The 17,957-nt window shown below is 31.0% G+C and overlaps 1 protein-coding gene across 2 annotated transcripts in view; it reads left to right on the top strand.

Annotated features, from left to right (window-relative positions):
* Positions 1-17,957, top strand: part of LOC113518804 (peptide transporter family 1) — a 42,600-nt gene that overhangs the window by 13,836 nt on the left and 10,807 nt on the right. For both annotated transcript variants that reach the window (XM_026903803.3, XM_026903811.3), the window contains exons 2-3: positions 14,276-14,354; positions 17,186-17,327. In XM_026903803.3, coding sequence (XP_026759604.1) covers positions 14,276-14,354; positions 17,186-17,327 — 221 coding nt within the window. The remainder of the gene's footprint in view (positions 1-14,275; positions 14,355-17,185; positions 17,328-17,957) is intronic.

The following is a 17,957-nucleotide window of genomic DNA, read 5'->3' as shown; positions in this document are numbered from 1 at the left end:
AATGGAATCATAACCCCACCCGCGCTATTGGTATACACAGGCGGGGCACCAGTGAAGGATGATAGGTGAGGATGAAGTAGGTCAGTTAGCCCATCGTGACGAATTCAACAAGAATTGTTCACGATGGTTTCCAGGGGGAACCACGTGGAGGTCGACCTAATAAGGCATATTGCTAGCAATGGGGCTGTCAAACAACTGTTGCTAACAATCCCTTTCCCCCCTCAGCACGATGGTTTCCAGGGGGGACCACGTGGAGGTCGGAGGTTATTTCTTAATGTTTTAAATTCCTGTTCGGTAAATGTTCTAAACAGGATGATTAACATGAAACAGGCTGAACAAAATGATTGTCACATCATTTTTACTGTGAAAAACACGAAAAACAGATGATAATCTGATAAGTCTTATCAGAGGCTTTTATGTACTACTAGTAGTATTTTTTGATAGCAGGGGAATTTAGAAAAAATTTCTACCATTTACTTAAGATATGGTTCCATGGTCCAACCATATTCTAAATAGGCATCTAGATATAATCCAACGTACAAACCATTGATCGTTAATTTATAATAGAATACAGATCTCATCTACCTCTGGAAGAGTTCTCATTTCTAACGTATAAATGACCTTATATGTTATGCGTTATATACAGACACTATAAATACTTTCTCTTTTCGGGTTCTCAAGGTTGACTGGAAGAAACTACTTTAAGAGATAAGTCCGCTTGTGTACATTTTGGTATAACCTAATATCTATATTATAAGTGAATGTACAAAAGCATATAAATAAATAAATAAAATGACGATGATATCCTTTATATCCGTTATATTCATAAAAATGTTTTAAATTCTTCTTCGGCAAATGTATGGAAATTCCTGAACTCTCTGGGCTTTGGGAAAGCCCCAGCTATTTTCAATTCAAATATTTCCCCTAATAACCTTAATAAGTACTTTTCTTCTATACCTCCTCTTGATAATGCCGTTAAAGCCTCCACTTTACAGGAAATTAAATCCATGCCTTCATTTAACACGGATTCTTTTACTTTTTCTTTAGTAACTGATGACGATGTACGCAAAGCTGTTTTATCCATCAAATCAAATGCAACAGGATATGACGATGTGAGTAGAATGATGGTCCTTCTTTTATTAGATATTATTCTCCCAATTCTGACCCACATTGCCAATTCTTCTCTGTCTACTGGCTGTTTTCCAAAATTGTGGCTTAAAGCATTTGTTATTCCCCTTGCTAAAAACGCTAATCCTACTCTTTCTAGTCATTTTAGACCTATTTCCATATTGCCATTTCTCTCGAAAGTTCTCGAGAATATAATTCAAAAACAATTATTCACCTATATTTCAAAATGTAACTTTCTTAGCCCTTTCAATCTGGTTTCCGTCCCGGACACAGTACTACGACAGCTTTATTAAAAGTAACGGAAGACCTTCGTGATGGTATGGAGAACACACGCGTTACTATTTTAGTTTTAATTGACTTCTCCAACGCCTTTAACTGTGTCGACCATGACTTATTGTTAACGTTACTCTGCAGTCTTAATTTTTCTCCGTTAGTACTGAGCTGGTTCTCTTCGTATCTTCGCGGACGCCAACAGGCCATACGTTCTGGGCAGACTCTTTCTGACTGGTGTGAACTAGAAACTGGTGTTCCGCAAGGCGGTATTCTTTCCCCACTTTTATTTTCTTTGTTTATTAATTTGATTATTTCCCACCTTAGATGCTTTTACCACCTTTATGCAGACGATTTACAGCTTTATGCTCAAGCTGATCCAAATAACATCTTTGAAGCTGTAGATAAACTAAATACCGATCTGGAAAGTATTTCGCACTGGTCCTATCGTTTTGGCATTTCAGTTAATCCAATTAAATGCCAGGCAATTATTATTGGTAGCTCTAAACTTCTACCCAAATTAAACTTGTCTCACTTGATTCTGCGTTTTGAGAACAGCGTCATTCCATTCAGTGCCAAAGTCAAAGACCTGGGTCTGTTAATCGACCCATCACTGAAATGGCATTTCCAAGTGGCTGAAATGTGTCGTAAAATTACAAGCATTTTACGTGCTCTTTATCGTTTTAAATTTTTTCTTCCTCCGTCCACTAAATTACTCCTTGTCCAATCCCTAATACTTCCGCATTTCGACTATGCCGACGTGTGTCTTACTAACCTCTCGCAAGAACAGTTGAACAAACTTGATCGTTTGCTTAACAACTGCATTCGCTTTATCTTCGGGCTGCGTAAGTATGACTACGTTTCTAATTTCCGCTCACAACTCAAATGGTTGACCATTCGTAACCGCAAAGACTTACGTATACTTTGCACACTGTTCTCTATCCTCAATGATCCTTCCTCTCCTACTTATTTGAAAGATAGATTTCAGTATCTCAAAGACTCCCATACCCTTAATCTTCGGTCATCTCATAATCTCCTCCTCATCACCCCGTCACATCATTCCGGATCTATGTCCAATTCTTTTACTGTCACCGCTATCAGCCTTTGGAATAAAATCCCTGTAGATCTACGCAGAGCATCAAGTAAAGATATTTTTAAAAGAAGACTTTTTAATTATTTGTTGAGTCAACAAAACCAGCTCTAGTTACAGGTCACTCAATAGTTATTATATCTCATAATGCTTATCGTTGTTTTAACTTATGTATATGTATGTGTATATGTGTATGTATGTATGTGTATGTATGTGTATATATATGTATGTATATGTATATATATATATGTATGTGTGTGTATATGTGTATATATTTCATATGTATTAGTTTATCCATATATATTAAAAGTAATGTTTATGTATTATATGTGCATTTCTTATGTGTATATTATATTTATATTGTGTATTGCCTTAATGTGTTACTATAATTGTCACATATTTTTCACCACATCTGCCCTTCATACGCTTTCTGTTTGTACCCAATGGTTAGCTGGTAGAGAATGCCATATGGCATTAAGCTCGCCATTTGTACAAAATTTTATTGTGCAATAAAGAATAAATAAATAAATATCCTTACTAATATTATAAATGTAAAATTGAGTCAATTTGTTTCTTAGCAATTAGGATCTTAACAGTCCAGTTAATTGTCTCGAAACTGGTCTATATACATAAGTCTTGTGGTATAACTCAATATGAAATGAAAAAGAGCATAGACTATTTTTTATCCCGATCCATCAATATATTCCAGTCACGCAAATCAAATAGCAGGTAAAAACTAATACTTAAGATTTAAATTTCGCGAGTTTGATGTCCGCCTGGGATACAGTAATGACTTGATTATGGATTTGCCTTGATTTAAAGTTATACCAAGTCATTTACTGTACGTGCTACACGTCTATGGAACTTACTTTTGAATAACTTAAAGATAGCATAATCATTAATCTCCTTTAAAGCAAGTATCATAAAATTTTATTGAGAAACTGCTATTTCACTAAGCCAATTGTGAATATATAGACACATATATTCATGTGTGTGTTGTTTATATGTATTAATTTATATTTTCATTTATATTTATATGCGTAGGTTTATTTTTTTATTTATGTATAATTGCTATTTTTATTACTTATGTATTATTTTTATTTATATATTTAAATGTATACAGTTATTTTTATTGTAATATATCTTTAATTTTAATTAGGTATTATTAAGTTTTATCTGTAGCTGTACAGTTTTTACCTTCAAATATTCTATAGTTATCTTTTAACTTCTCAAAAGTTCACTATAAGAGATCCATCTATGGGATAAGTTCGCTGTTGTATATAAAATATTTTTTGTGTCCAATGCAATTATGATTACAATAAAGATTTTACAATACAATACCTAATAATATAACTATAATCCATAACATTTTTTTTTATTTTTTTTTTATACGTCTTAGAATGGCAAACAAGCTGACGGTCCACCTGATGGAAAGTGGTACCCGTCGCTCATAGACATGAGCATAACAGAGGAAATAACAGAGTATACTGTTTCGCCCATGATATCCCCCATGCGTTGCCATTCCTGTGGACTCAGGTGTTATTCCTCCGTACCCAGTAAATTCACGCCATATCCTACCCTTCAAACCGAAACACAGCTATGCAAACACAACTGCTTTACGGTTGAAACACGAATGGGACAGAGGTACCCAAGCAATCGACTTTTGTACAAAGTCTCCCTCTGGTAAATAACATATATAAAGTACGATTACACTACATAAACAATAATTAATGTGTAACTGTTGTCATATTTTTAGTAGAATATGGGCATCTACCTACTCCATAATAGATTATAGTCGTGAGTGTGCAATAATATGTATGATTTGTCCTTAAATATTTATTTAAAATAAACTAATGCTCGCTCAATTTCTGTAAATTGTGTCTTGTAACTTCCTATGTATTAGACAACAACTCACGCGATTTTCAAGTACCTATCTATTGATACTCTGTCGATACTCATTGATAAATTTAGTTCGTTGAATGATAGTTACATTTAAGATAATACAATACGTAAGTACAGATAAATGACATCTCAACCTATCAATCAAACATCTACTTGTAAGTTTTACCTAACTTCTCTATCTGTATATCAAGATAGCGTAGTTACTACGAAATCTTCACAAAACAAATAGTTTGTTTTATTATGTACTTAAAATATGATAGAGATGTATTTTCCTTTTGTTTTCTTAACAGGAATACTGTTAATTGATATTTACCTATTATATATATACATAGTAGGTAATTGAGGTAATAACGACTGGATTAATTTACGCGTATTTTAGTCGAGGAAGCTGGACTAGTTTTGGGACTAACCGGGACCTTTAATCATGAGCAACTGTACCTCGAGCGCGAGTTATGAAACCATTGGTGTATTTAAAATCTATATTTGATAGTGGCATATTTGTATATGTTCCTTAAGTACAAGTATACAAAATTAAATTTCCTCACATTGCCTATAATAACAGACAACAAAGAAATTAAATTTTCTGTCCTATGATTATTCATATTTTTTCACATGTGAAGATTTTAGTAGAAATATAAAAGTATTGGTCCCGTATTAAATTTGCGACGATTAAAATATTTAGAACCAGCCACCCGTCCCGGCTTCGCACGTATGGACATTTTTACAGCATTTTAAAAAGATGTTATTGTGACATAACGATAATAGTTGGACATATAGTATCGCGAAGTGTTTTTTAGCTATTGATATTTTCTTTAATATTGTAGAATATACTTTTGTTCTATCAGCAATAGTTTCCGCAGCGCACGCGACGTAAGATATTTCATAGTATTTTTATACACCTTTAGTTACGTTACTAAAGTTTTAGTAAGGATCCCTAATCTTTTCTAGCAATAAATATAGCCTATGTTACTCAGGGTGAATGTAGCTTTCGAATGGTGAAAGAATTTTTGGAATCGGCAAAGTAGTTTTTGAGTTTATTCATTATAAACATACATAGACACAAAAATACAAATGTTTCCTCTTTATAATATTAGTTATACGTTACGTTTGTGCAAGCAAATTTTGTTACCTTTATGTAGAAATGACAGTCTCAATTTACAAAATGGTATATGAAATTGATATTTGAAATTGATTCCGAATTAGCAGTGTTATTAAGAGAATGACTGACTGAATAATACACTGCACTGACTTTCACAGCATTAGCTGAGCCAGTTTTTTGCCTAATATGAGGTACTTCTTTTATATATATATATATATATATATATATATATATATATATATATATATATATATATATATATATATATATATATATATATATATATATATATATATATATAATGGCATTTATCTAGCAATAAATATGTTCTATTCTATTCCAAGTAATCGCATAATATACACACACAAAAAATGCAGACAAATTAAGAATATCCTACTTTTAAAGTCAATTAAAAATATATAAACGAGTAGGTATCCATCGAGGTAACAATTAAGAATGACACAAATTTAGTTTTTGTCATTCCATTGGTTTCATCTTGTGGGCAGCGATTTTGTAGCGATTACCTTCACGGCAACACGGTTTCGGTGTACCTCGCCTTGACATACCTACTTGAGTCAGGTTGCTAAAAACTAAAAAGTATATAATGCACTGGTAGTGTATTACTAGTAGTCGCAGCGTTTCTCGTGTAAATAATGTTAAATAATTTCTGTTTTGTTTGCTAAAAGCCGTTTAAGTGTGATTATTACAAACATTTTTACAAACTTTTACAATAATAATACATTAGCAGATGGTAAACGCAGTTTTGCCATTTATAAAGTCCATTTGTTTATAAAAACTGTATATAAAAACGTTAAAGCAAATTTACATTTTATGAAAATAGATTCAGCGAATTTGGAGATTAGCGTGAACGAATTTTTGTATATTATGGTGCAACTAAGTAGGATCGGCCCTAATATATGCATTACTATGTCTTGTAAAGAAATAGAAGCTGTTTATAGAAAATATTTCTCATATGCCGTATTTAAAGAGGGGCCAATTGGGTCATGCCGGCCTTAGAATAGTTTGGTGTCCACCCTAGAATGCAAACGAAGCTTCGCAAGGACGTCTTAAAATATATATTCGCTTTTTTAAGGGCTAGGCATACCTGTAATATAATCTTTAATACTTATAAAGAAGTCAATCTTACTTCTTCATCTTACTTCTATGAAGTTGGCGAAATAAGACTTTGTAATGTGTCTGTCTTTGTTTATAATCTCTTGGTGCTTTAACGGATCAATCAATCGTCATGAAATTTAGTATACACATACTATTAGGTATGGAGAATGACGTAGGCTACTATTTATCCAGGTCATCGACATACCCAGGGCAAGCGGATGAAGTCGCTAATAAAAGCTAGTATTATGTTAAATTTATATTCTTATCATTTTTCCTCTTCAATTAATAATTCAACACGTGCCATGGTTTTAATGTAAATAATTTATGTGTATATAAATGTGTATTTACGTGAAAACGTAAAATATTTGTTGGAACGTTTTCCAAGGTATGCTTTTAGTAAAGATGACAGAAATTTTTGTTTACCTGACAGTCATCGACGTTTTCGAAAACTTGTTATTTTATGAAGAGAAGACCAATTTGATTAGATGCAATATTTTTTTAAAGCGAATTGACGAAAGAAGTCATTACATGCATGATTTATATCCACAACCATATTTATCCATTTATCCAAAATAACCTATCTATACATGTAAATAAATAATTAAAGAATGTTCAGTTAAACATGTGGTCTACCATGAAATGAAATTCCGTATTTTCGGGCTCAATTTCGTGGTTTTGTTCGTACCAAAATCTACCCAGTAAATGGAGCTTAACATTTCGTTCATCATAAATCCTATCCTAATAGTCCAGAGGAATGATATTTTATCATTTTTATTCATTTTAAACGGCATGTATTATGTAATTTTAACCTCAAATTTCTGTTTCGTTCGTCCCCGAAATTTCGGAAAATATTTCATGGTAGGCCCTCATATTATAAATAAATACAGGTATTTTAAATAAGTTTAACAGAATAATAATCATTACTTGTAGTTTTCTTATATAGGTACTTTTTACTAGGTACATCAGTGCAAGAATCACAATACTTTATATCAATTTTGTGATTGTCAAAATTGAGTGGTAACAGTCATGATAATGATAATGTGACATACTCGTATGTATAGATGGCTAGATAAAGAGACGACGATTATATTTGGCTATGGTAATTAAAAAACTATTGTAACACTAGAAAATACTTGTGAATAAATATTTGAAAATTGACGACAGAAAACTCTATTAAAATTTCTTATTAGTCAGATATTAGATTGTATTTTTTTATATCATGCTTTACTGTCTACTGATGACATAAGGGAGATTTATTTACTAGTAGTTGCCATGTTTGGCAGCTGAATTTGCAATCGCAGTTAGGCTTTGCTTGTTTTAAGAAGGACATTGCTGTCCATCCCTTAACCATTAAGTTAGTTGTCTCTTACGATACCCACGGGGAAGGAAGGGGTGACCTATTCTATGCTGTGACCACACAGCAATTAGATTAGATTGTGTAAGCGATCGAAATTTATCTAGGTCAGAATACTCGAATCTCAAGTATCATATTACAGCACAATAAGATAAAGTTACTAAAATGTTAACAAACAACCAAACCAATTATTATCGTTTATATTTTTAAGTATCTCACTGTCAATCTTAATAATTTTACTAATGTAATAAATGCGAACGCTTCAAAGTTGTTCGGATATTTTTTAATCACGCTCAAACAGCTGAACGGAATAAAATGAAATTTGTTACTCGAATGGGTTTTTTTAATGAGCGACAATGTAATGGCGACCCCGTTTGCGCTATCTGTATACGCCGGTAGGGCACCAATGAGAGATGATAAGTGAGGATGAAAACAGGTTAGTAAGTCCATTTTAAAAGACTCCACGAGAATTAACCACGATGGTTTCCAGGAGGAATCGTGTGGAGGTCGACCTGATAAGGTACATTGCTAGCAATGGGGCTGTTAAACCCCATAACTAACATAACAATCCCTTTTCTCCCTACTCGGGTAGGTTATATCACAGCTTAACGCAAGATACTTTGTCAATAGCTAGTATGAAATAGGTATATGTGAAAATTTGTAAAGATGTATCTATTTAGGGGTGGGTAATATATATTAATATGATTATATATTGTAGTTCCAACATCTATATATTAGTCCGATAAAATATATGTTGAATATCGGTTGTCCAAAATATAATATTGAAACGAAGCATCCGAATGGAAGATGACCTTTTTGCGTCTTCAAAAGGACTTCTTAAGGAACCCAAAATATAGGTATGTAGATATCGGGGCGCTACTGACGTTACCTAATCTAACGATATTTGTATGTCATTCAGATATATAGATATTTGTTACTCAATCAACAGATTTCAATTTAATTTAATACAATAATATAATATATCTTAGATTAACACAAGATTCTTTTTATTCCATTTCACGTGGGAAATTCCACACGATGTGGGTGTTGAATGGGTGTTACTGAAATTTCATTCATAGACAGAACATATCCTAGATTAACAGACATAATAATTGCATTGATATTTAATTATTTTCGAATTCAGATAGCTATAGATTATAGCTAGTCTTAAACAATACGGTACCGGTTAGTAGCTATAGCTAATTAAAACGCATCGCGTTTTACCTGGTGAATCAAGGTGAATGTGACCTTCCGCTTCCAATGCACAGTTTGAATACAATATTGTTGTTCTATCCACCCAATCACATTATCATTGGTATAATGATATTTTTTACGTTTGGAAACGTAATTATTATCATGTAATAGATACATGTAAGCTAATTTGCCTGCATTAATTAAAGAAAAATATATTGTTTGTATTCAGTGTATTTAATAGGATTTGGTCCATTGTGTTCTGTGTCTAATTTAAATTAAATCCGAGTAGCGGTCTGTATACACTTTTTCTGATTTTTAATAGTACTATATATCCTAAAAAACTAACCGGTTGAATAATTAGGTACATTCTTCTTCAAAAGGATGTATTGAGGTTTCTTAAAGGTCGACAACGCGCGCGTGACGTCCCTGGTGTTACAGACGTCCATAGGTTATGGTAACCCCGTTTACCATCAGACGAGCCGTATGCTTGTTTGCTAACGTAGTAGTATAAAAACAATAAATTATAGAGTAATATTATTTCAAATATATAAGCTTTCAAATTGTCTTTGTAACAGAAGTGGAAATTGGATGACTAATAGGTACTAAATAAGATCTTTTTTTAATTAAAAAAATAATATGTGATTATGTTTATGCAGCATTTAAATTGCTTAGAGAAAGAATAATAATAATACTCATAATCTAAATTTTTTCATTCGTACCACAATTAAGTATGAAGTCTCTAATTTTTGATAAAAAACTTGTGTTTCAGGAGTCAATGTCCTTTCCTCTATAAATACTGGTTGGTGACTATATACGTATGTAGTTATAAAAAGCATTCTGTGATTGAATGTATATATCAAAGTACAGCCTAAATATGTAGTTATGGGATAGAATCCTTTTAATAAATGTTGTTCAAACTTTCGTGTGTACTTGAAAATATACAAATAGACTTACATAATTTTTTTTTATTTACCACAAAATTATATCTAAGTTAATTCGGTTATTTTTACATTTAAAATAAGAAAGGTGTTTCTTTTTTTTTTAAGTTCAATGGGAATGTTCGAAAACGGGTTTCGGGCATACGAAGTCACTGTAAACAGTAGGTATGAATTTTATGTTTTGTGTTCATTCGTGACAGTATCAGAAATGAGATACAGGTACACTCAATTATATTAAGGATTCTTTTAAGCTTATGAATAAAAAGTCATTGCTCTTAGATCATGAGATCAATAATGTCATAAATACAGTTATTCATTCCATTGTTCTCTCCAATTCAAATCTGTCCACAGAGTGAATATTAATAACTGTATATAAATACATACATACAGATAAAAGTATGTGGTTGTAACACACCTACGTACCTTAAAAGTAATCAGTAATAGCTATATATAATAAACAAATAAAAAAAATTCGATGGAATTGGACTTATATATTTTTATTAGATTCAAAAATTCATGTTACGTGGTTACGTCGTCGATTCTGATCCCATTTTCATATTACTTAATTTTGTATCCATTGAATTCATCGTTTTTCTTGTCCAGCCGGCCATTTTTGTGGAGTAAAATGTGTATTGCACGACTCTGTTATATAAATTATCTTCAATTTAACCCTTATTTGCATAATGGTGGAAATTTCCATCATAATATTGAATGTCCAAAAATTATATAAAAGAACAAGTTCATTTTAAGTTGATCGTGTTTGGATACCTTTTTAATGTCCATTGCAGAAAAAAAAACAGCTGTTAAATTTAGTTTTTTAATCATTTTTCCTTTAATTTTGAACATGAATTATATCACCTTGATTTATTTCACCAATAAAAAAAAAAACATGCAAAGAAGGGCTATCTACAAAGAATGTATAGATGTCGCTATTTGGATATAAAATGTTAAACTTGTCAAGAAAAGTTTGGAATTGTATTGATTCCAAGGTTATTTAATTGTTTAAAATGGATTCCTATTACTAATATTCTAAATGTAAAAGTTTGTAAAAATGTATAAATGTTTCTTATTTAGTCATGTTTTAAATAGCTAGTAGGGGTGTTATAAAGGTTCCTTCTTTTCAATTGACTTCAAAAACAAAAAAAAAATTAATTGATCATAATTTTAATGACACCTAACTGCGTCATTTTTTTTTTAGTTTACTTTGATGATTTTTTCCATCGAAATTTAATGTGATATTGATAGATAATATTGGAATTGGTATCTTGTGAGAGAAAAGGTTAAATATACTTTTTATTATACTTACTTCAAATATCTAGCTGGAAACAAATACTTCAAACTAGATGTCAATAGTTAAAGGAAGTCACCGTCAATTACTGGATAATATTACTACGTAGTTGCCGAACTCGCAGTCGGTCACACTAATTGTAGGGCGGCTCCAACAAAGACTGTGATCCAGTTCGTACCAGTTGTCGTTGCGCTTGCATTACGTTGATTATAGACCCCCAAGGCAGCCAAGCAGTGGATGATTTCCTATAACAACAAACACTGCGCGAACACTTCATGAACGATTGCTAATTGCCAAAAAATGGCATTACGAAGCATGATTGTTTCGTAATCGTTAGGCGACTTAACTGCGCTGTACTCCGATAAGTATAGTCATTTGCGATCTAGTGGCAAAAGACAGAATGAATTCACATCTCAATAGTTCTGCAGAGACAATTTTCGTACGTTCCATAATTGTATTATTGTATTATTTATATTATATAATTGTATTATTATTATAATTATATTATTTATATTAAAAGAGTTTCTAATATGATACAGAAAAATAAAAAATCAAACTGTTTGAAAGTCTTGGGAGGTCTTTGTAAAGGAATTTAGAACAATATGGTACAGTCTAAATTTAGGACGGTAATAGGAGCGCTCGTAGTTAACTCTTATTAACTAATTGTTAGTAGATGTGCTGCTATATTGTTGGAACAGCCAATTTAAATTAAATTTATTTATTTATTACAATTACAATTTTTTTTTATTACAATTTTTACAATTTATATTCAACGAGAAAATATCTGCATTACCATTAGTAGTTACCAGTCTAAATTTCTTGATAAAATCGCGGATATCGCTGATTGAAAATTATAGATCATCATCATCATAATAGCTTTTAATTGTTCATTGTTGAACATAAGTCTCCCCCTTAGGGGGTTTTGCTAGTAGTTGCCATACTTGGCAGGCGGATTGGAAACTGCAGTTAGGCTTTGGTTGAGATGACATGTTTTAAGACGAACTCTGCTTCCCATCCCTCGACTATTAAGTTCCCTTAGTCGTCTCTTACGACATCCACGGGAAAGACAGGCCTATTCTATGCCGAGGTCACACAGAAATTACAGATTATATATTATAGATGTTCAACACAAATTAAATCCCTAATGACCATAAGGGTACCGTTATATACAAGTTCTACATATTTAGTTTTTATCTCATTTTCGTTTTTTTTTTTATTCTTTGTAACTTTGATCTGAAATAGATATTCTGTTTTCAATGGCGTTGAATGATTTCTTGTCTCGTTTATTTGTTATTTTTTAATTCTTTGTAACTTTGAATATTTTTACTTTGTAAATCTGAATTAGATATATTATTTTGTTAAGGAGTATGTTTTTGTCGATATACTCGTAATCTGAACGTAATGGGACTTGTAGGGACAGTAAATTGCTTTTTTGATATATATTTTTTCTATGATATTTTTCAAGTTTAAAGCGGTCAATGAGCAAAATAAGTATTTAAGGTTGATATTACAATAATATTGTTTATGAATATGAGACTTTGGCTATATGACGATATGTATATAATTGGATGCAGGCAGAATGTAGTACCTATGCATGTATAAACTAATGATGATTTTGACTAGACATTATATAATCTGGCTTTAAGTAGTACGAGTATTATTCATATGTTTTGTATTGAGCAACATATGAATAATACTCGATATTGAGAAAACAATTTATTTTAAGTCTTAATTGTACAACACTAAATATTAATGTTGTACAGATGACTTTGAGAGCAAATGAAATAAAAATGTTTATTCGTTTTAATAGAACTTAATAAAAATATAAACAAACGAATAACTGCTATTGTCCAATAATAGTGCAAATTAAAAATCGATAAACTGATTGAAATTATCAATTTTTTTTTTAATTGTATTTAGAGAGCATTTCTGTGATAATTTCAACAAAACTTTATTACCTTTTCATTTAGTTGAAATAGGCTATACAACAGCGGTATACTGTCTGATAATTCCTTAAATATCCTGACACAACTCACTGAAGGGTCTGCGCGTTTTTATTGATTTTGGGTGAACAAGGCGAAGAGGGTAACCGTAGCGTATTTAAATATATAAGAACCCACATCTAACTAAGTCTATATATCTACTGAATATCTTAAACCGCAATTTATATACAAAAAGTAAATATTTAAATGAACTCTTATGCCTACTTTCAGAGAATAATTTAACGGTTTTAAAATAAAAAAAACTAATAGAACTAATACAACAAGGATATCTCTCTTTCTCTCTTCCGTTGCTTATCTCGTTTTATACTTAAATAAATTTTTAAGTATTTTATAAGGATTTATTTAGTTTTACCTGATGATTACTTACTACTACTACAAATCAACTCTTACAAGTTAAACTCCTGATACTTGATAATAATAGCTCCTGATGGACAAACTCATGTCGGTCCTCGTTCGAGCTGAAATGTTACATACGTTATATGTTGAATTACAATACAATAGTATCATTGCTGATCTGATGACGATACTATAAGGGGTTGATAAAACTAGTAGGAACAAATTTTTAGATTTTACTCTAGTGACCTTAGTGGTACTGTAAATAGTTTTTTTTTTTATAATATATGTACTCTTACAAATCGATGTAAACTGGATAAGCGGGAACAGATCGCAGGGATTTAAGAAATTACCAAAATATGGAGGTTCCCAAATCATATTTTTTGTTCCATTCACTCTTTGCCCTCAATACCCATTTGTTAATCCATTGTAAATTGTTGCCATTTTTCTCAGTGGAGCAAAAAATGTTTCCTTTCTTATGATGTAAATGGATTTATATTAGTTATAAAAACCTGCAAAATTTCTGATTAGTAATATGTGATTTATGTGATTTTTTTCAGAAACTACCATACCCAAAATCAGTTGGATTTATAGTCATAAATGAGTTCTGCGAGAGGTTTTCATACTATGGATTGCGAAGTAAGATTTTTATTGCTTTATCATTGACATCAATTTTATCGAGATTATTCGCCTGTTACAAGTTTCAAGTAAATACCTCCTGACTTAATTAACATATTTATAAACCGCATACCTTTATATGTTTGTTTTTCTGTATTTAGTATCTTGTGATGGTTATAAATATGTTATATTACTATTTTTACCTACTGCACATTTAAATGATAAAGTATTTAAATACGGATATTTTACAGAAATTATATTGTACTTATTACTATTACACAACTACTAGTCAAAAGCCTGATTAATAATAATAAATTCACACAGGCAAAACACAAGATGTTTTGAATTTGGCGTATGTTGATTTACAAATACATAATAATTATTTATTATTTAATTTCAATAAGGTTATAAAATTATATAAACCCCAAAGGACGTGTATTCAAATCGAACTGATATTGTAAACTTTATATGTCAATTTAAATTTACGACTGACTCTCAGGTGAAAGAAAATACCGTTAACAAACCAAATTTTGTATGAAAGACAGCGATAGGCTCCCGTTCTAAGATATTGGATTCAAATATTTCTAAAAAGTCGTGGTTCATGTCACAATAATGCTTCTGTATTCCCCTCAAGGTTTCCAGTTTCGAGGATATTTATTGATTAATTTTTGCCTATATTTGTCTTAGGCAGTAAGATTATAATAAGCTATATTTGTAATAGATATATTAAAAGTACGTCTTAATAAACGCTGGTAGGATGACGTGGAAGATAGTGCTGAACTGTTAGAACAAACTAGCCACTTATTAATGAGACTGGAATAAAATGGGCTAAATAAAAAAAATATAAATTATTTATTAGGTTATAATTAAATAGAATCGTTAGAGAAGTAGAACACATGATTATTATTAGGTTGACGACATAGGGAATACCAATATTATATCTATTAAAATAATCAGCACTTAAGTGTGACCTCTAAGATTTACTACCAAGACGAATTTTTATTATTGCTGAAGTATTACTGTCGAGTAGATATTGTTACAATTGGCAGTTGTCAATAACATGAAACCTTGTGTTTACCAAATGCACTTAACAATGTTAATGCGTCATACTTACTCGTATTTTATTTATTAAAGGACATTACCTATAGAAAGTTATAAGTCAATTACACGCCAATTATATGAAATGAAGGTTATTCTTGTTTCAGAACTGATGCACTCCATTCTATCTACTAGGGTCAATAAACGTCTTGTCACAATTTGTTCTAATAATTTCTTGATATAGGGAATGAACTAAAGTATTACAAATCACTAAATTCTCAAGTCTTAAAAATATAGACATGTAAGTTCTCTTAAATGTGTGATTTTAATTGTGTGAGATTAAATATTCTATATACTTAGGAAATGTCATGTATAATCGGTTAAAACTACGCTGTTTTAGCAATTAGATACTAAATATTCTAGAAGTCAAACTTGGAGATGAACATTTTGCTAATTAAAATAGTCAAATTAGTGTTATAAATTTTTATTTCTGTTTAGATATTTAGCAATTAATAATTACAATTTGTTATAGATATAATTGAAATATAAGAGTCTAATTCCCAGTAAATGACAAAAATAATGGATTGCATTGAATAGATATAACACTAACACAATACAGATTGAAATAAAGTTACTCGTGTATAGCAACGTAATATTAAACATATCTTAAGAGCACATTAGGTGTAAATAGCCCATTGTTTGTTAAGGACATAATTAATAACGTCATTTTAGTTTTCCCATTTATGTTCTTATACTTTCTTGAACGTGCATGGCTATGAAGAAATATTTTAGAAATATATCTACGAGATACGAGCAGTATCTAACCTTGGCTTGGATTTTTTTAAAAAGGTTAACTATTATGATTTGATTTCTATATTTTAATAGTGATCCTGTATAATAAACTATTATCACACCACCTACATTATAGCAAAAAAAATGCAGTTCTTATATGCATTTAAATCAGTTTAGAATAATATTTAAATATCTAATCTTACTAAAATTATAAATAGAATCATACTTTAATAATTATGTTTTAAAGGGTTGAGCCGTTATTAATGGAATATGGTGCAGAGACAGACCATATTCTAGGTTAATACATGAGATACTTTTTATTTCTATTCTTATTCACTTCACGGGAGTAAAGCAACATTTAAGGTTATTAGAAATTAGTAACCTTTAACGATATTTGTGTAAAAATACACCTTTAGATAATTAAGTTTATTAATAAAATTACATATCACCGGCGAGTTGGTCGAAAATATAAATTGATACTCTAAGTATTTGAAATAAGATTCAAAATTACACTAAAACCATGTTTGTATCAGTAAATCACTAAGTCATGACACTCCAGGCTAATAGGCTAGTAATAGTAACATCATCATTATCATCATATCACTCTTTAACTGTCCACTGCTGTACATAAACCTCTCCCTTGGGGGTTTTACCAGTAGTTGTCATGCTTGGCAGGCGGATTGGCAACCACAGGCTTTGAAGTTGTTTTAAGTGGGACACTGCTGCCCATCCCTCGCCCTCCCATAGTCACCTATTACGACACCCACAGGAAAGGAAGGGATAAACTATTCTATACCAGAACCACACGGCGAAGCAGTAGTATTATCTGTTTTAATAGAACATAAAGAAGCTAATCAAATTTCAATCAATTACCCGATTTTTGTTTGTGCGATTCGATATTATTGGACATTGGCAGACTGCTTTGTGGTTGGAACAATTAATTGTTTATTTACATTTTCGTGAAGTTCTATGGAAACTAATTATAATATTTAGATAATTGAATTATACCTAATAATTTTCAGCAATACTCTCACTATACCTCCGTGATAAGCTCCACTACAGTGATAATGGTGCCACGGTCATATACCACGTGTTCACAATGTTCGCCTACTTCTTCCCAGTCCTCGGTGCGATGATTGCTGACGGATGGCTAGGCCGATTCAGGTAATCACTTTTATAATTCCAATATACCTCTGAAAATTTATCTAAAATAAAAAAAAAAATATCACGAAACATGTTGTGTAGGCGTTTATGATATGTATTTTGGCGGGAAAAGAATATCGCATCATCGACAAAACTAAAATCATGTTTTTTATATAGATTAAACTTGGTATTTAATTCTATAAATATTATGTATACATACATGTACACGATATTTAGTGAAAATGCCGTGATAATTTGTTTACATTGTGAAAATGCCGTGATAATTTGTTTACATTCGTAAACAAATTATCACGGCATTTTCACAGTAGTCAGTGAGTTTATTTGTATTTATTTTTATACCCAGAAAACATTGTTTTGCCTCTTATCGCCACCTACTGGGCTCTTTTTTTTATTAGGATAAAATCTATACTATCTGTCAAGCTGGAACCAACAATATACGAGTATCTTTACAAAATTTCATATCAATCGGTTAAGTGGTTTCAGAGATTTGTATAAACAAACATCGTAATACGGGATTTTTACATATTAAATTATAAGAATTATAAAATAAAATAAATATTTTTAGAAAGATAAATTATAAAATCAAGTCTGTTAAGTACCTACAATCTCCAGCATCGACAATAATAAATA

The sequence above is a fragment of the Galleria mellonella genome, unplaced genomic scaffold (genome assembly GCF_026898425.1).
Source record: "Galleria mellonella isolate WM207_F2 unplaced genomic scaffold, CSIRO_AGI_GalMel_v1 utg33, whole genome shotgun sequence".
In the NCBI taxonomy this organism is placed as follows: domain Eukaryota; kingdom Metazoa; phylum Arthropoda; class Insecta; order Lepidoptera; family Pyralidae; genus Galleria; species Galleria mellonella.
This window is presented reverse-complemented; position numbering and strand designations above follow the sequence as displayed.